Source organism: Equus przewalskii, chromosome 7 (assembly GCF_037783145.1).
Source record: "Equus przewalskii isolate Varuska chromosome 7, EquPr2, whole genome shotgun sequence".
NCBI lineage: Eukaryota > Metazoa > Chordata > Mammalia > Perissodactyla > Equidae > Equus > Equus przewalskii.
This window is the reverse complement of record NC_091837.1, coordinates 33727294-33746377: the sequence shown is the minus strand read 5'-3', so window position 1 is coordinate 33746377 and position 19084 is coordinate 33727294. Positions and strand designations below refer to the sequence as shown.

Below are 19084 nucleotides of genomic sequence, written 5' to 3'. Positions count from 1 at the left end.
TAATCATACTTCTTAGAAAACTGGTAATTTATGCTGAAGTGTGGCAATCCTGTTGGTGGGAATATTTAGCACGCTTATCATGCTTGCTTAGCATGCATGTGTCAGGGTCCCCAAGACCACCTCCATATTCAGAGTTTCACTAGGACCCTCAGGACTCAGCATATAGTTGTACTCACAGCCAAGATTTCTTAGGGCGACGCATTAAGGATGCACAGCTGGTCAGGGAAGAAGTCACAGTGGAACCTGGGGGCGTGCGCACAGGATTCCCTCCTCTCTCCTTCCCAGGACGGGTCACAGAGCGCTCTTCCCACAGCAGCAAACATGCACAAACATGCAGCGGCACCTGTGCGATGTTTCTGCCCAGGGAAGCCCATTGGAGGTTCAGCATCCAAGGTTTTTCCTGGGGGCTGGTCCAGTAGTCACACTCTGCCTAGCACGTGCCTGAATTCCAGACTCCCACAAGGAAGGCAGGTGTTCAGCATAAACCACACTGCACCAACAGCGGAGGCAGTGAGCCACTCTTATCAGTTAGGAAACAGCAGGAACGCTTGCAGACGGCAGCCAAGGGCCAGCCTTGCAGCAGGCCTTTCTAAGGATGGCCAGCTCCGGTCTGCTGTGTTACCCTGTAGTGCACACTATAAATGATCATTTGTAGCTGTTTCCAGCTGTCTTCCACGCTGCATCCCCAGAGCGATCAAAAGAGATTTCGTTAAGGAAATGTGTCCTATGACCAGATAAGCTTGGGAAACACAGTCTACTAGGGAGAGACAAGTTCCTAACTGTAAGTCTTTTCAGAGCTTTCAGTGCGCTGACGTGCATCTTGAACCTCCAAGAGGAGCCTCGGGAAGGCAGCTCAACCTGCTTCACCACAGGCTTTTCTCAGGGAACTTGCTGACCTGTTTGTGGGATGCTAGTGTGAGAAACACTGGTTTCCTGTATTAATGGATAAATTTTGCAGGAAGAAGCGAAAGAACAGTGCTGAGGGGTTTTTTTTTCATTTAATCTTCTTCAAGTCATTGATGACTATGTCATTGCATCTGATCACCATTTGGATGGTAAAGTCATTACATAGATTAAAATTTAACCTCTATTTTAAAATTTCTTAGATACCTTGTTTAATGATAAGAAGTGATGGATTCGTTGTCAGACATTAGAGATCTCTTGAACTCACTTGTCTGTTTCCATGTACTGTGTTGTAGTTCTTGCTGCCTGTGTCATGGTGCAACATCTTACTATCATTAAAGATCATAAGAATGTTCAGAAAGTCCCTGATGATGTTCTAATGGGTCAGAGCTCAAATATTTGTCTTTGGAAAATGTTTTCTGTTGTGTCTTAGAGCAGCAATCTGATATCCGTGAAAGCTGAGGGTACTTTACAAGCCATTTTCGATGAAATTTTTCAAAGTTCTCCTGACAAATTAAAGCAAGAAGTTTAATGGGATATATTCAACCAGTGCAAAGATTTGTAGTGTGAAAATCTTATTATTCTACGCAACTTTAAGTTCAAATTGATTTAAATAAGCAATTTGATAGCATATTTATAAAAGAATAGGAAAAAATATCCTTTGGCTTTCTAAAGTTGCTTTTTATCAGTGGTGCAAATTATATCTTTCTGGCAATTTGGATTTGAAGGTTTTGATAAAGTCTGTTTCTTAACTAGCTGCAGAAGAGTCTTTATGTCACGTGAGCACATCGGTAACTTCATGGCAACTCCCTGCACGGCCCCCTCCTTTCAGTTTCTCTCCATGTTCTTATGGGAGATTGCAGTTGCCATCGCTCACAGACTGTGGGCCCAACTTCCTGAATCCAGATTCACTGAGGTGATTTCTTCTAATTCCATTACTAAAATACGTTAGAAAGTTTGTGAATAAAGATAGTTTGTTAAGGATAAAGCGTAAATCTGCCATACCTACTGCTGTCGAAGAAAAACTGTTTCCCCTTTGAAGAGGTTATAATGTAGCACTTAGGATCTCAAGGAGAAACTCGGATGGAGATGTAAAGGTTTCTTCCACCATCATTTCTGATGTGAGCTTTGTTGTTGGTTTACTTACGTGTGAACCATCTGTATTTATCAGGGCTGCTGAAGATTTATTGTCACAGATTCAGAGAAATTATCAGAAGCCACAAGAAGAACTGAAGGTATTAAGAGAGGCAGCAAGCGGCCTCCTTTCCAAACACGACAGTGAGGTGCAGGCGGCCGCAGGCCTCGTGAGGGAAGCGGAGGCCAAGACGCGGGAAGGCAGCCACCTGCTGCGCATTGTCAAGGCCAACCTGCGAGAAGTCAGTGTGAGTCCTAATAGCTCTCTCCTCAGGCAGAGCGGGGAACCAGATTCTCTGAGGTGAATAAGACCATTTTGAGCTTCCTGAGAAATGAGCCCCAAGTACTGACTTCAGCACGTAGTGTCAGGCACCAGTCTTCGGAAACCGACTTGCTTTTATGAAGCATCCTTAAAGGTCATTCTTGCTACAGGATAAGAAGCTGCTTGTTCAAGAAGAACAGAACTTGACCAAAATACTAATTGCCGAAGGAAGAGGATCCCTAGATGCTGCCACTGCAGGTGCAAACGCTGCACAAAAGGCTGTAGCGGTAAGCCACGGCTCAGCGCAGCCACAGCACAGTTTCCAAAGGCGCTGCACACACTTTACACGTGCATCATATCCATTGCTAAACAGATGCACGTATGTTCACGATATTAATTTCTCTTTGCAGCAGTTAGAGCGTCACCGGGATGAGCTACTTTTGTGGACTGCCAAAATCAGGCGCCATGTAGATGATCTGGTCATGCAGATGTCCAAAAGAAGAGCCCTTGACCTTGTCTACAGAGCTGAGGACCATGCAGCTGAGCTCCAGAGACTAGCAGGTGCTCTGGACAGGTGAGACCACACCTTGCAGGAATTCCAGAGAGAATAAGGATGGTTATTTTGATCATAGTGTTGAGTCACTCTTCTTCTTTTGTCAAAAATGAAGACTCCTGTTTTATTTACATGGCAAGGAGGATTTCCTCCCCAGTCTGATAACACAGTTGACCATCAGCATAAATGTATGATGGAAAAATGCAAACTGAACTGGATAGGAATTAAAACAAATGTTATGCTGCAATATCAAGCCATGGGGGTCCTGTCAAGTATCTACTGAGTTCTTGGGGCTTTGCTGGGTTGCATGTGGACAGAACCAGGATATTCATTTCTTTATATATCTTACCTTTTTGGAGCTTATGGTTTGGCTGGCTTTATGCATGGATGGAGGTAGTGGTTGCCCATACGGGGCCTACAGAAATGTTGGGAGTCCTTTTCCCAACTCCTGAAAATACCACCCTGATTATTTTCTCCTGCCTGGGGATCTACCCTTGTATTATAATTATTTTAAGTTATATTTTTGGATATTTGTTAAATATGTCCTCAGCTCATTAAAAGTGCCTTTAAATGAGAAATCCAACTTTAGGCCAGTGGTCTCCAAACTTGTCTGCACATTGGAATAACCTGGGGAACTTCAGAAATGCTGATGCCTTTGTCCCCTTGTCCTCCCCACCCAAAGATTGTGACTTAACTGGTCTGGGATATGGCCTGGCATTGTAATTTTTTTAAAGATCCCCTGGCAATCTAATGTGCAGCAAATGAGCGAGCCAGTGTTTTTGGCCTTACCAGTGATTTACACAATATTGTGAGTTAATTGGTAAATTTATTTATTTTAAATTTGTTATAAATTACCTCTGGGAAAGTCTGGACACACTGGGGATATGTGTGTTTCTATGTGTTGAGTATGTTTTGTGGAAGGGGAAAAATGATATCTTTTCCAATTTGAGGAATGCTGCCATAAAAGATTAAATCACACAGCAAAAGCAATTAAAAATATAAGAAAGAATGTTGTGTGAATTACATGCTGCATTGAGCACTGCCGCCTATGTGTGCCATAGGGATCAGTGATAGAAAATGGAATTAGATACTCAGTTAGCTTCTCTCTTTTCATCATCTTTCATCATTTCCCAAAAGAGAAAAAGAATATTTTGACTACGTACACAGCTAGAACAAAATCTTTATTACTTAGTATGAGTTGTAAACATAATTTGGTATGATACACAAAGTTAAATGACATTATTATTTATTATTTATAAATCACCAAATTTTGCCAGTCAAGTAGTAACAAATAATAACTGCTGATGTCTGGTTTGGGAATCAGGGAACTCGATAACCTTGGGAAGACAATGAAGTGAGTTACTCAGCAGGCGAAGATGTATCAATTGTCAGATTTCATTTTCAAGATGGAACAAGTGGGATGAAATTGCACCATTACCAGTTGGCAAGTTCATGTGATTTGCCCACTTGTGAGAGTGAGGTTCAGATGATTGAAATATTATCTGACCCTCCTCCCAAACCTCTAGTGAATTTCACCAAATTGGTGTATACCATTTGAGAATAAGATTCAGCATCCTTAGATTTGCTTAGGAAAGCTTCCTCAAAGTTAACAAGGACACTTTGGGAGAGATTACAGCCAGTGCACACAGGCAGCAGCGCCCAGACGTGTGCAGGGAACTTGGGGAGAGGTCAGAGGATGTGGAGGGCCGCTCGTGGAAACTGACGGGTGGTTAAAAGACGGGAAACAGCAATAGTCTCTTCTCTGGATATTAACTAAACAGCAGTTCTTAGTGTCATGGTGGCAATGTGGCTACTCCTTCTTAAGAGTACTTTTAGAGCCAGGAGGAAACCCATACGTTGTTATTCCCTGTTGATGATACTTTTCTAAGGGGAAAGGAGCTGGGGGCTTTTAAGAATAGTGGGCAAGTTCAATCTAGTTTGTCATAACATCTCTGAATGTGCTGGTTTCATAGCGGCCTTGGAAATGTTAGACGTGTGTCCCTGAACGCGACCAGTGCCACCCACGTCCATTCCAGTGTGCAGAGCCGGATCGAAGCATCAGAGAAGCTGGCACAAGGTGCTCTCAGGACTGGGACTGAGGCTGGCCTGGTAAGAGATGCCCCCTGGGCCTCGGTGCGCACCTTGCTTTGCGAGGCCTTGAGAGATTGTTTCATAAAGGTGCTTGAGCAAAGACTCAGTGGCTTAAATTTATGCTCGTCAACATGCTTTTTTGGGACCTATTTATGGCTTCTGTCATCATGTGATTTAAGTCTTCATTTCTTAAGGTCATAAATACTTCTCATAAAGACTGGGACTAGCCATGTAAAGATGGGGGAAAGCTCACAGTTTCTTATGACAAAAATGATAATGCTATTTGGTGTCTACTTGAGACGTCTTTTCGTACCTGTGGTGAAGATCTTCATTGAAGGCCTGGTTTTCATCTTCATATATTTAAAAATGGGCTTGTATTCTTTCTCCTTGGCTGTAAATTAAGACGTGTACTCAATATAAATTAGGACAGTGTGAGTGGTCCTTACCTGTTACCTCGTTGACGTCTTAGTTTGGATCCAGCCTGGAGGCTCTTCTGAGAGAGTGGCTCCCCTCTCGCACAGCGTCCCCCCTGCCCTCCCGTCGCGGCTTTCAAGTATTCTGTTTTCCAGCTCTCCGAGTCCCTTGCTTCTAATGGGAAGGCGGCTCTCCAGCGCAGTTCCAAATTTCTAGAAGAAGGCCACAGCCTGAGCAGAAAGCGTCAAGGTTGGTTTCTAGTTTGGCCTGTGGTGCTAAGCTGGGTGACTGTGAAGATGTCTCTGAGCATACTGCCAGGATGTTCTCCTCTCCTGGAGCAATTTGAAACTAACATTTCTTTGTCACGGAAACATTCCAATTTCCCATGATGTAAACATCGTATAATTTCAAATTGTATCTTAGTGATATCTCTGATTTTAGTGTGTGTCCCCTCTAACCTCCCAGACTCCTTAAGCCTTCCTGGATGAGCACATCTTCCACTCACTGCTTCAGCTCCTGAGCTTTCTGTTCTGCCTGGTTTTTGTCAGGATATCTTTGATTTCATGTGCTCCTCGATTCATCTCTCATTGTTTCACAGTTTCTTAAGAGTTATATTATACTTGATACTTTTTCCTTTTTCACAGTGCTATTATAATGTTAGATTTGTGGTAGGTTCTCATTAAATAATTACTGAATATCATAATTGATTTATCAATTTTTCAAAAAGTACCTCTGCAGTTTAGTTTTTCCTAAGAGTTTCAGTAGGCAATTATTTGGCAGATGTGAGACCTACCCACTAAGCATAACACAAAATGGCAGCAAGATTCTGTTGTGTAAGAGAAACATATAAGTTATATAACATATAGTGTGCTTTTCACCTTAATATATCAAAACTATCCAGTCTTTTCCTATAGGAGTGAATATTGGCCGTAAACAAACCTCGGTCCCCTTTCAGACCACGCCCATGTCCGGTGCTGGACCCTCCCACAGCTGTCTGAGCCAAGGGCGAGGCTGTGTGCATATCGTTCTTTCTCTCTGAGTCAACAGTTTAGACTCTATGTTGTCATCTCACAGTGTAGAAAGCCATAATGCTGTTAGGCGTAAAGCATTGAATGCAAACTCTAGCATCAATATTGATGGCTGTGGTTTTAGTTTACAGAACTAAAGATACTTCGTAGACCACAAAATAGTGAATTTTCTGGCAATTAGAATTTTAGGCAGAACCATCGTGTTCATCAGGATTTTATCAATAATTTATTTTTTAACCATGTGTTCAGACCCCAAATGTGATTGTGTATTATGAACAAAATTTTTTTTTAAGATTTTATTTTTCATTTTTCTCTCCAAAGCCCCCCGGTACATGGTTGTGTATTTTTAGTTGTGGGTCCTTCTAGTTGTGGCCTGTGGGATGCTGCCGCAGAATGGCTTGATGAGTGATGCCATGCCCGCACCCAGGATTCGAACTAGTAAAACCCTGGGCCGCTGAAGCAGAGCAAGCGAACTTAACCACTCGGCCACCGGGCCGGCCCTATGAACAAAAATTTTAAAAATAAAAGCTTCGATCCAACAGCTTTGATCAAACTTGGAGGAGGTTGGGTTGAGTGCCTACTGGGTGGTAAGAAGGGAGCAGAGAGGGGAGGGGCCCTGGCCAGGGAGGCAGGACAAGAAAGAGCGGAAGATTCCCTAGCAAGAGCCCACGCGGTTTTACAACCCAAAGGAGAAAAGTGGCCAAGATTTAAGTGTGGAAAAGAAGTTAGTGAGTCTGATTAAGACTGAGTGACTTAAACACACTTCTTTACCTACCCTTGAGCTGAAATTAAATTGGGCATGCAATTTAAGAAGAAATATTAGTGAGAAGGGCAACCAGCAAAGTAGAAAAATGATCAAGCAAGCTAAACACACAATTTCCGTAATCGGTGATGCTAAGTCTTGCTGAAAAAACTTTCAATATTGGGAGTCTCTATAGAAAGCTGTCTGTTCTACAGATAGGTCAGGAATGGTAAAGAAAACTGTTATCTATGCAGCTTTTTAGTAGGCTACCCTAAAAGGGAACACTTTTTTCCCCCTTAAGTAGGTATCACATTGGAACTGAGTAAAGTGAAAAATACAGCAAACAGATTTCAAGAGAATGCTGCTGAAATTACTGGGCAGACGGAGAGATCACTCTTGATCCTTAGAGCAATTCCTGAAGGTAAGTGGAAAGGGGATGCCTGATTTAACTCATGTCTTCTCATCACAAAACCTCTCCATGTGAGCAAGAGGAAGTCCTGCCTCAGTCTGATTAAGAGCCCTCCCATGAAATGAGAGCAAGGCTGACCGTTTTTACCTGGGGGGGAATATGAAAGTGAGGGTTCCTATTTTTTTTAATAACTTCAGAGCACCTAAATTGAAATACAGGAATTATGCTCTTAAAAAACAAAAGCCTTAGAGACTTTATGCTGCCGTATTAATTTCTTACTTTTAAAATGGGCTTGACATGTCCCTTAGATGAAAGAAGGGTCATTCAAAGTCAGCAAGTAGAGAAGCTGGAAAGTTCCTGCTTTAAGGGAAAATACTAGATTCATTATAAATGTGGGCAATTAAAGATCTCTTGCTTGGTAATCTTCATGAGTCAATAAAGCCTTCCAAAACAGACCACCTTAACATTGATGGTTTGGAAATGCAGTACTCATTACAGTGTTAAATAGGATAACTTTTAAAAAGTGTAATACAGATGAATCATGCTATGGTGTGTTATTTACATTCCTTCTACCTTCTTTTGTTTTCTTAATAAGAAATTTTTTTAAGTTTACAAGATGCCTAAACATCTCCAGAGTCCTGTCTGCTGGTTCACTTTGTAAGTGTGAAACTACCATGGTGCGATGGGCTCCGGGCACTTTCGACTGACGTTGTACCTTGAATCAATGGAGCATTTTCTGATCTGGAAGTTTCTTTTTCCTTTCTTTTTTTTTTTTTTTTTTTTGAGGAAGATTAGCCCTGAGCTAACATCTGCTGCCAATCCTCCTTTTTTTGTGCTGAGGAAGCCTGGCCCTGAGCTAACATCCCTGCCCATCTTCCTCTACTTTATATGTGGGATGCCTACCACAGGACAGCTTGCCAAGTGGTGCCATGTCCGCACCTGGGATCTGAACCCGCGAACCCCAGGCCACCGAAGCAGAAAATGCACACTTAACTGCTGCACCAAGAGGCTGGCGCCTCTTCTTTTTTTAAGGATGTATGGTATATGTTGGTCAGATACTCAAAAATAACTTTTTATTTGGAAGTAATTTCAAACTTGCAGAAAAGTTGCAAGAAGAGTAAAAAGAACACCTGTATACCCTTTATCTAGCTTCTTCTAGCGTTAATTTTGCCCATTTGTGATTAAACACTTTAAAATGAATACAAGTGCCTTTTAAAAAAATCATCACCCAGATTTTCTGGAATAACTGAATTCCAATTTATCTTTAGTGACCATTTAGTCTTTATTCTGCTGTTACTTCTAGCAGCTGGTTGATGTTGTGGGCAAATACCACTTCCCCTAACCTAGGACACTTCCGACTCACCTACAGGTTTAAATTCCCAAACCTTCTTATCCAGACATGGAGTGATTTGAAGAAGGTGTTTAATGAAGTTGATTGAGAAGAGAGTGATAGAAAAGGGACCGAATAAGGAAGTTTGGCTTATTAACACATAAGACACTGAGCACTGGGTGATAACGGTTGCTTCGTGAACTCACTGAGCTGAAATCGTATTTTGATACAGGGGATTGTTACCAAAATTATTTCCCTGGTCCCTGAAAGGAAGCGGTAGAGGGTACGATACGCAGCCTTAATACTGCCATTAAAAAGAAGCCCCATTTTGTGTTCAACATGCAGTAAGAAATGCTGTAACATTTTTCTGTGTAAAATTACATTTGTTGTGGTTTTATGTGGTTTCACCGGAGCGCACGCTTGCATATAAATTTATTTCAGGTGTCAAAGACAAAGGAGCCAAAATCAAAGAGCTGGCCGCCTCTGCAAACCAGAGGGCTGCGAGCACTCTGGAGAGCGTTGGGGGCTGGAGCCAGAAGCTGTCGAATACATCGACTGACCTGTCCAGAGTGAACGCCACGTTACAAGAAACAAACCGACTTCTGCGTGACTCCTCAATGACCAGTACGTCACGTCTCCCTCCCCATTAGCAAGGTCTGCACCCGGCGGTCTTACGCTTGCCTAGTGCACAGTGGTGCCTTGTTCACAAACAGCATTCCTAAAAAGTGAAAATGTGCTAACATCTGGATTTGCACTTATAAAGAAAGAGGGGGGCCTTGGGTAAATGCATGTCGTTGGTGCGTTTCTCCTATATTTACCCAAATGTCAGAGATGTGATTACTAGGATATTCTGTTTTATGCAGCGCATTAGTAATGAACAATTAATTTCTCGTGTCCTCCCCCACCCCAACCCCTGCCAACTTTCTTGCCGCCTTGTATTAGCTCTGTTAGCTGGAAGAAAAGTTAAAGATGTGGAAACGCAAGCCAACCTTTTATTTGACCGTTTGAAGCCTTTGAAGACATTAGAAGAGAACCTGAGCAGAAACCTATCAGAAATTAAACTGCTGATCAGCCAGGCCCGGAAACAAGCAGCTTCAGTGAGTGTGTGGCCCTTGGGGCTCCCAGGAGGACCCAGATCCCCCGGCTGAGGCTCTCAGCCCCTCCAAATCCCAGAGGACTCTTAGACAAGTGGCTTCCCGGCACACTGGGTGCCCCAGACTTCCACTGACTCAGCTCTCAGTAATCTCCGATTCCTCACAGCCTTGCCTTAAGTATATTTAAAGTCTTTTCTTAACTTAAGTATATTTACTTAAGTATATTTAATTATTCTCATTTTCTTTGATTTCTGCCTTTATTCACCATGTTTCAAAGTGTTGGCAAAGTCTTTATGGAGATTTATAATTGTAGCCTAGATTTATAGATCCGTAACTATTAGCTAAGTGGTATGGAACACATTAAGTCTAAGTGTTGACATCACTCTAAGTTTCACTGGTTGCATTTGGGGCTGTTCCATCACGTTACAGCTTGTTTCAGTAATGCAAGTGTCCTTCAGAATGGTCATTCCGCAGTGTAGGCCTCATCCTCTAGGACTCTGTCAAAGCAGTGTGTATACGCACAGATGCTGCACAAACCCTGGTCAGGAGACACATAGAACAGTTCACACCTGGACAAGCCCACACTTGAGGAGATGCTTTATGGCTGTCCGTGGCACATGGCCTTGGCTGTGCCCTAAAGGAGAAGGGTTTCAGGAAATAAGACTCGTGAGAGAATATGCAATTGTCATGCTCCTGGAGACCTATCGAGGATAAACGTGACCTCTGGTCTAATGTTTATCCACCTGAACTCTTCTAGCCAGGAAAAAGGAGTTGTGACTCTTTGATCCCCTCCCCGCCACCGAGTGACCTCACTCCTGGAAAAGGGCTGTGGGTTTACATGAGCTCCGGTCTCCATCTCTTGTAGTTACAGTCATCAAATAAGTGTAAACCCAGCAGATGATTCCAAATACTCTGGTTAATACAAACTTAGAATCTTGAAGGGTAATATAAGATACATATGCAAATAATTACTTATCAAAGAAATATGTAGTAAGTGCAATAATTACCTTATAAATATTTGCTGAATGAATAAATAGATTACCCCTTCGTTTATTCAACAAATGATCATCACATATCCTGTGTGAGGTGCAGAGCTTCTGGGGTGATTTGGGTAAGCCCCTTGGCTTTAAGGCATTAAATCACGTAAGAGAGACAGTTTCCTATGTAAAATACTCTTTTCAAACGCCAGGACAGACTTTTCCACATAAAATAATTTTCATCACCATCCGATTTCTGACTTTATGAAACACAGAGCATTACATGTTGTTGAGAGAGAAAAGCTCCCAGCAGTGAGAACACGTCATGGAAAAGCACTTCTGAAGTCCTGCCACGGTGTCCGCCCAGGGTGTCTCTATGTGATCGGGACACTTCTCTTTTCCTTCTACAGATTAAAGTTGCTGTGTCTGCAGACAGAGACTGCATCCGGGCCTACCAGCCTCAGATTTCTTCCACGAACTATAACACCTTGACACTGAACGTGAAGACGAGCGAGCCAGATAACCTTCTCTTCTACCTGGGCAGCAGCACCAGCGTGAGTACAGGCCGCAGAAAGCGACAGTGGGTCTCTTATGGACATGTATATTTTCTGAAGTGACACTCTTTTGATGCAAAGAAATAAAGCCTTGGTGAAATCACTAATTCTCCTAAGGAACCTAACCTTTTGCTAAACTACTAGCATTAGATTGAAAATAAACTAAAAAGCTGAATACCTGTGAGAAGGAAAGTGACACTAGAGAGGAAAGGTGCCTTGCTCCGCCATCCTAAGGCAGGCCGTAGCTTCGATGAATTTCCTGTAATCCCTTGTGTGACCTCTGAAGCCACTGAGTTTAGCTTTGGGTCTGTAAAGTCCATGTCGGTGGTTGTCACTGGGAGGAGGCAGGCACCCTAAGGGGCATATCAGGGTGACAAGCTTCCTAGGCTCTTCCACACAAGGTTCCGACGGGTCCCAGAGGGCAAGTTTCCCTTGGAAGACTGTTGATGCCTTTGGCTGTGCCAGTGGAAATGGGTCAGGGCTTTTGGCTGTGTTAGGGCGGAAAAGATCAACAAGCACAGATATTATCTGACCAGTCATCGTAGGAGCCGAGGTGCAGAACGCATGCAGCCCTGATGTGGGACTTCATGGCTCCTGTCGTCCTGCATGTGTTACATTCATTTAGTGCCTTCTCACACTGGGCAAACAAACAAATCCAACGCCTTCTCTCATGCTCCCTGTAGACTGCTGGCGACCCCCAGGGAGTTCTCCTGAGGACCTTTATAGGAGGCATGGTGGAGGGTCATGCTGGGCAAGGCGGTGAGGCCTAATGGCCCACAGCGGGCACCACCCCCAGGACTTTGCATTACACTCCAGCTCCAGGGAGGGGAGCATTTAAAGAACAAAAAAGAGAGTGTTGTGTTTTTGGCTTTTGTGTATTTAAGAATAGAGAAAATGCTGTAGGAACACCTCCTTTACAGTGTTTTAGTAGTCTTCAGGCAGTCCGGCATGGGAACTCATCCTGACTCAGGGCTCTGCTCCCCAGTCTGATTTCCTGGCAGTGGAGATGCGGCGAGGGAAAGTGGCCTTCCTCTGGGATATGGGCTCCGGGTCAGCACGCTTGGAATTTCCAGATTTCCCAATTGATGACGACAAATGGCATAGCATTTCTGTAACCAGGTAGTAGAAGAAGTTCTCTCCACTCATCTCTCTTTTTAAACTGCATCTCATAAGTAATTACGTGTTCGTAACATCATATAATAGTCTTAGGAACTTCCGGGGAGTCAGATTACAGTGAAAGATTACTCGGTTTAGATTAACGCTAGAAATAAGGGGTTTTTTAAATTACAGAAGAAATAAACTTTGTTACCAAAACCAATAATAAAAGAGGAAACAAGTTAAAAGTTTATGTTACCTTTGGAATGTTAGGTCTAAGTCTGAGGCTGCCAACCCAGTAAAATGTTTTCTCCTCAGAAAATGGGGGTAAACACAGCATGGTAGAAATTGCGTGTGGCTGGCAGTGGTAGGCAAGTGGAAGAGGACAGAAGACAAGAATACAAGGAGGGAACGTGTTTTCCTAAAATTCAGACACAAAGCAGAATTACTCCTTTTAAAGCCCCTCTCCAGAGGTTACTACTCTTAAGCGGCTTTAGGTATATCTTTCCTTTTACTTTCCGTCATTTTATGGTTTGTTGTTGATGGCGTGTTGTTGGCAAATTTTGTCTTTTGCTTTATCTCTAAAAATAGGGAAATATTAAATGCAGTAGTTTAATATGATAGTTTAACTCATTGTCCGTAACTGTTTTACATGATGACATTTATGTTTTAGAAGAACTGCTCTACACCGTTTTGGAGCGTAAACCGGGGGTGGGGTGAGCGAGACTGGAAGCAGGGAGAGCAGCTGGGCCGTCTCCCGGCCGTGGGGGCACGCAGAGAGAGGCTGTGTGTGAAGCGGACGCGTGCGTATTTGGACTGACGTGCAACTATGACAGTGTGCTTTCTGTCATTCTCTGTGACTCTTAGGTTTGGAAACGTTGGTTCGTTGAGTGTAAGAGAAATGAGCACAACTCAAAAGCTGCCAGCAAGAACAAGGAAATCTCCTGGGACGGCTAATGTCCTGGAGATAAACAATTCAACCCTCATGTTTGTTGGAGGGCTGGGAGGACACATCAAGGTATTACGGATGTTCCCCTGAGCCGGACTTGGGCTGATTTTACTTACATACACATTTAATATGTAAATTTAACAATTTATATGTCAAATATATTTCAATAAAAACTCAGTATGATTAAATTGTTGAGTACGTCCTAGGCAGATGAAGATGTTTCCGCTTCCATTATTTTGCCTAGTGGTGGTTCCCCTGCAGAGTTGGGTTGGCTTTTTAGGGCACAGCATAGTGCCTAATAAATAACATAGATGGAAAAGAAGCTGATGGTTCTTTCTGCTATTTGGGTTTCTTTTCCAGTGATGAAACAGGACATTCAATATGCCACATTAATTTATGTCAAGTTCCTTTGTCTCTATTCTAGCTCTGATGATAGACTAACGCTAATTGGTGTGTAGTGAATGAGCCCGTCGTGTTTATTTTTTTATGTCAGTTGTCCTCTGACCTGGACTTGGTTCAGGGCTCTGACGTGAGGGTAAGGGTCCTGGTCCCAGCCAGGCCCCCAGTACTGACCACATGCTCTGGGTCTGTTTCCTCATCTCCAGCAGCCCTTGGAACTGAGATGATCTTTAAGATCCTGTCCAGTTGTCACTCATTCTAGAATTTCACTTCATAATTGGAAGGAAATCCAGTGATTACAATCTGGCCATTTTCTTGGATGTTGATTTCTCAAAATAGGGCCTGTTTGATTCGAGTTCCATGCACTTACAGAATTTATTCCTCTTTGCCTGCTCTCTGTGGGTTGTTTGTCCGCTTGTTTCCATCAGAAGTCTCCTGCTGTGAAGGTTACTCATTTTAAAGGCTGCATGGGAGAGGCCTTCTTGAATGGACAGTCAGTCGGCCTGTGGAACTATATTGAAAGGGAAGGGACGTGCCATGGCTGCTTCGGAAGGTAATGAGTATGTTACTCTAGTACCATCTGAGAACCACTTAGAGAATTTACATGCGAATGAGAGAGTTTGTGGGGTCCATCGTCTTATTGCAAAGATGTGATGTAGATCGTTTGCTGATAGAAGCATGGGATCAACTTTGACCCTTAAAAAGAAGGACTCTTTTTGTTGGGTCTTGTGTTGTATACTTTGATCTTGGATCATAAAACAGAGAAGCAGACAACCTTCTGTCTCAGAGAGCTGCACTTACGTCTTGGGGAAATCACTGTACATTTTTATCTTGAAAATACCTCCAAGGATAAGAATTTTTGTTTGTGCTGTCAATTTTTATAGATAACGACTTTCCTATTCCTAAGTTTTATGATTCTCAAAATGAAATTCATTTGGAAACAGAGAATAACTACCGAACATCGTTCTGCATATATTGATAGAATGGAAGACATTTGATAACATTCTCTCGCAAAGCTCAGCACCCCCTCTGTTATTTCCTAATGAAATAACCGCAACCCCTTAAGTATACAAGACCTATCTTCCAGCACTTTAGCAATCAAGACAATAGATTCCCTTTGCCATTAGAGAAATGTAACATCTGAGATGACCTCTCCCGTCTAAGGGCTGCGCTGGCCACACAGGGATCTGTAATTAACAGTGAGTCGCGGCAAGATCAGTGAGAAGCAACTCACATTACATTTAGAAACTCATGGGCGAGCGTTCATTTTGTCCTTGTCGGGTCTGCTTTCTCATACGGCTCACAGCTTGGCGTTTTGTAGTTTAAGCCTTTTATTTGCTACTTTCCTCTTCTTTAGCTTGCTTAAAAAGTTATGACCAGAAGCTTGGTTATTGGAGGCTTAGGACTGAAAAGAATATCTAGGTTGTTCAGGGTCCTGGCCCAGCTCTCCTACTGAGTGTCTCTTGCTGACTTTGGGTAGTAAGTCACTTCACCTCATGGAGGTTTGGTTTCTTCTTCCAGAAAAGGAGAACAATACTTATCTTTGTCTTACCTACGTCCCAAAACTATGGTGATGAACACATAACCTGATGTATGTGAAAATACTTTATATTTTGAAACGCGGCACCAGGGTTTTTCCCTGATCTTCCTGCAGTGCTAGTCCATTGCTTTCCAGGTCGATGTCTCAGGATTATTTTCTTGACAAGAAACACGAGAAAAACCGAGGTTTTGTAATTGGCAAATATGATAAAAAATGCTGTCAGCTTGTGAGGTAATGACGCCCGCTCTGGTGCTTTGGGAGCATGGGCACGTGCATGCGGGCTTTGTCCTCACGCTGCTCCTCGAGCACGGAAGGAAGCCTCGCAGCACGTTATAATCTAACAAGAAAAATGCTCTGACCCCTGGACAAGACTCTCGATTTTTATCAGTTATTTTCAGGGTTCTTTTACGACCATTGACCTCAAACTGCAGCCATGAATGAATTTAATGACTGCTGGCTCTTCTCCTCTTCGCTGGAATGAGGAAGTCACTTTTCCGTGTGGTTTCTGATTTTGTTCTCCTTGAGACCTGTCCTTCCACCAGACTTCCACCCACCCTGGCCCTTCGACTGAAAGACGAAGGCTGCTAGGGAGAGCAAGAATTGGCAGGCATGGCCATCCTCGTGGTGTTAACGCTGCGTGTGGCTTTTTTGGTAGAAGACTGGCCAGACAGCTGAGCTTGAAGGCCACATTGACTCATTAGCTCAAACTAAGGTTTGATTAAGTAGATTTTTCTGGGTACTGAACAAATCAGTTGGCTATTCTTGTATTATATTGACCAACTTTCCAAAAATACGTTTTTTTTTTTAAAGAATGCTAGTTTGTTAGGATATTAGTAGATATTCCTTTTAACAAAAGGTATCGGTAGAGGGAGTGTCCTGATCATAAACGTTTGGGAAACGCTGAGTTAAAACTCCAGCAGTTTCTTTACTGCGAGGTTGTTGGAGCCTCTAATGTGCTCGTATGCACAGTAAGCCTGTCCTGGGGAGAGGCTGGGGGGCAGCACCTCCCAGACTCATTTGAGCCCGAGCTCTGTGTGTTCCAGAACATTCCTGGGCAGGTGCTGATATAGACAAACCGGTGCTGTATGTCTAGGTTGGAAAATTGACTGAACTGTCCTCATTTTCAGTAGCCTCTCCTAACTATTAGACAAACATTTTTGCTCAGACAGCTAATCAGCCAACTCTAGGGACCAAATCCATTTAGCAGACTCGTGATGAGGAGACATGGTGCCTTTTACCTTTGGGTGGAACTTGCCATTATCAGATCATTCACATTGTCCATTGATGGTCTTTCGTTTTTTAAAAAATGTTTTCTCAATATGAGCATTTACGTTTAACTTTAATTTATATTACCAACTAAACTAATTGTAATTTTTAACCCTCTTTGAATATATTTACACTTCTTTACATGGTGTCAGCATATGTTTATAATTATGAACAATCTCAAAGGTTATTACAAAATAAACCCCTGCTTCCAACAGTTCTCATTTAAATATAGAAAAAACCCTCTTAATTAACAGACGGAATCCTTGAATTAGTTATGAGGGCTGTTCCCATAGAGCCCTGGCTGCCTTTGGGAAGGTCAGTCATCCGTTCCAGGGCCTCTGCTAGGCACTGGTGACGTTGACATTAGTCACACGAGTTCGTCTCCTCCGATGTCTCATGGTCTAGGGAAAATACTTATATGGAAACGTTAAGAAAGTGCTGTGCACTGTGGCAGGTGGGGCAGCAGCAGCAGAAGCAGCATCCTAGGCTGGGGCGCAGGCGTCACCTCACTGGGAGAGCAGCTGCACGGCATGCTAACAGGTGGTACAGTACACGTTAGCCCCCTCTCGTGAGTGATAACTTGGATCAGAGAGGTCTAGTGATCCTTCCAGGCTCACAGGGCTGAGAGCAGAGAGAGGAGGGTGTCTCCTCAGGCCTGCCTGACTGCAGGGCTTGCACCTGTAGCTGCTGGTGCTAGAACAGAGCTGTCCGCGAAGTGCCATGGCAGACCTTGCTGTCATTTGTCCCCAGCCTCTAACCTAGCCAGGGGCCCAGAGCTCTCTTCCTGTGGCCCACCTGGGAAACAGGTACCTGGCTGACGAGAGAGGCACGTGGACCTCATGGTCACAAAATGGAAGCCACACATGGGGGAAAACCCCTGAATTGTGTCATGGACCTTAGGAGATTCGCAATCATAGCATTATTTTGTTTGAATTCATCCATCTTCACGGCCACCTCCCTTGGGCGGGCCCTGCTGAAGGGGAGAAGACAGAAGCGAAGATTCCACATTGTTGGGAACAGAGAACTCAGGAGCCCTGGGGCGGGAGAGGGTGTGCATGGCGGGATGAGACAGATTTCTGGAACCTGGCTTCACCATTTTCTTGGTGTGTCTTGAGCAAGGTACTTAATCTTTGAGGTTCACCTTTTAATAGGCAAAATGGGGACCCAGAGCACAATAATCAGAGCTGAAATGGAGCAAACGTTTGCTGTGCTCCAGGCATTGTTTTAAAAACTTTACATGTATTAAATCAGGTATAGCTCTCCCAAAGAGGTTCTGTTGTTATCCCTATTTTATAGATGGGAGGATGAAGCACAGAGAGGTTAGGTAATTTTTATGGGTTCACACAGCTAGTAAGTTGGGGAACTGGGATTTGAACCCCAGCAATATGGTTCTAAAGTCTGCGTCCTTAACCACGTGAAACTCTGGTCAGCCAAGAAATAGAGCAATAGAACATGCTTTCAGGAAGCCACAGGTTTAGGAATTAGTTAAGAATGAAGCCACAGTTTAAATTTATGCAGAGTGCATTTCCTTTATACTTCCTAAAAGAGATAGCAAGACAGAACTTTTCAGAAAAAGCTGGACTGCGGGAAGCTGTAAGCTCTGCTGTTTGTGGTTTTTGTTAGTGGAGACAGTCTCTCTGTTGCTATTCTGTCCTGCCTGGAGATGTGGGCTGAGTTTCGTGATTACACCTTCAACTGGGAAAAATTCAAATTCATACCCAAAAACACCCTAAGCTACGTTTCACGCTCCAGCCCTGTGATATTCCAGACAGGTATTTTTTCAACGTCATGACGCTGTGTTCAGATGAACTTACTTTGTAACTGGGTAGTGAATCAAGCCAGCCTTTTGAGGTGCGAGGAAGACCGGAAGACACACGTACCTGAGAAGTGCTGTGACCTGTGTCACAGAACTCTGTTTAAGCTCATCCTGCAGAGTTTTGAGCTATTTTTGTCAATGATTTGTGCGTGTGCAGTGATCCTTCTGGTATGTTGGTACGTATTTATTTTCCATCGTACTTTGACTTTAGCTGATGCATTAGTTAAACCCAGTGGGGGGTGACAAATGTCAGTGTGAAAATCCCTCTGTAGGCACTAGAATTAAGACAGGACAATTACACTAAAGGAAGTCAGAGCAAATGGCAGAATCTGGCTGATGAACAGCAACACTCATAGCAGTTATCCGACCTTGGAAGAACTTTCTTTTGACTGCAGTGAACTTGCCTACTTTACCTTTCTTTTCCTTGTAAAGCAACTGGGCATTTGTCTTCATAATCTCACGGCAAGCATATTTTAAGACACCGTGACGCCCACTTGCTGTCAAACACTGGAGCTAACAGCTCTGCCA

The 19084-nt window shown here is 43.3% G+C and overlaps 1 protein-coding gene across 4 annotated transcripts in view; it reads left to right on the top strand.

Moving 5' to 3' along the window:
* The window catches only part of LAMA1 (laminin subunit alpha 1), a 147750-nt gene that overhangs the window by 106088 nt on the left and 22578 nt on the right, over positions 1 to 19084 (top strand). For 3 of the 4 annotated variants that reach the window (XM_070629465.1, XM_070629468.1, XM_070629467.1), the window contains 12 exons: positions 2075 to 2285; positions 2470 to 2586; positions 2710 to 2873; positions 4826 to 4961; positions 5513 to 5606; positions 7429 to 7548; positions 9308 to 9490; positions 9809 to 9963; positions 11348 to 11491; positions 12477 to 12610; positions 13454 to 13604; positions 14363 to 14487. In XM_070629465.1, the coding sequence (XP_070485566.1) occupies positions 2075 to 2285; positions 2470 to 2586; positions 2710 to 2873; positions 4826 to 4961; positions 5513 to 5606; positions 7429 to 7548; positions 9308 to 9490; positions 9809 to 9963; positions 11348 to 11491; positions 12477 to 12610; positions 13454 to 13604; positions 14363 to 14487 (1734 nt within the window). The remainder of the gene's footprint in view (positions 1 to 2074; positions 2286 to 2469; positions 2587 to 2709; positions 2874 to 4825; positions 4962 to 5512; positions 5607 to 7428; positions 7549 to 9307; positions 9491 to 9808; positions 9964 to 11347; positions 11492 to 12476; positions 12611 to 13453; positions 13605 to 14362; positions 14488 to 19084) is intronic. The other variant, XM_070629466.1, reaches the window with a different exon arrangement.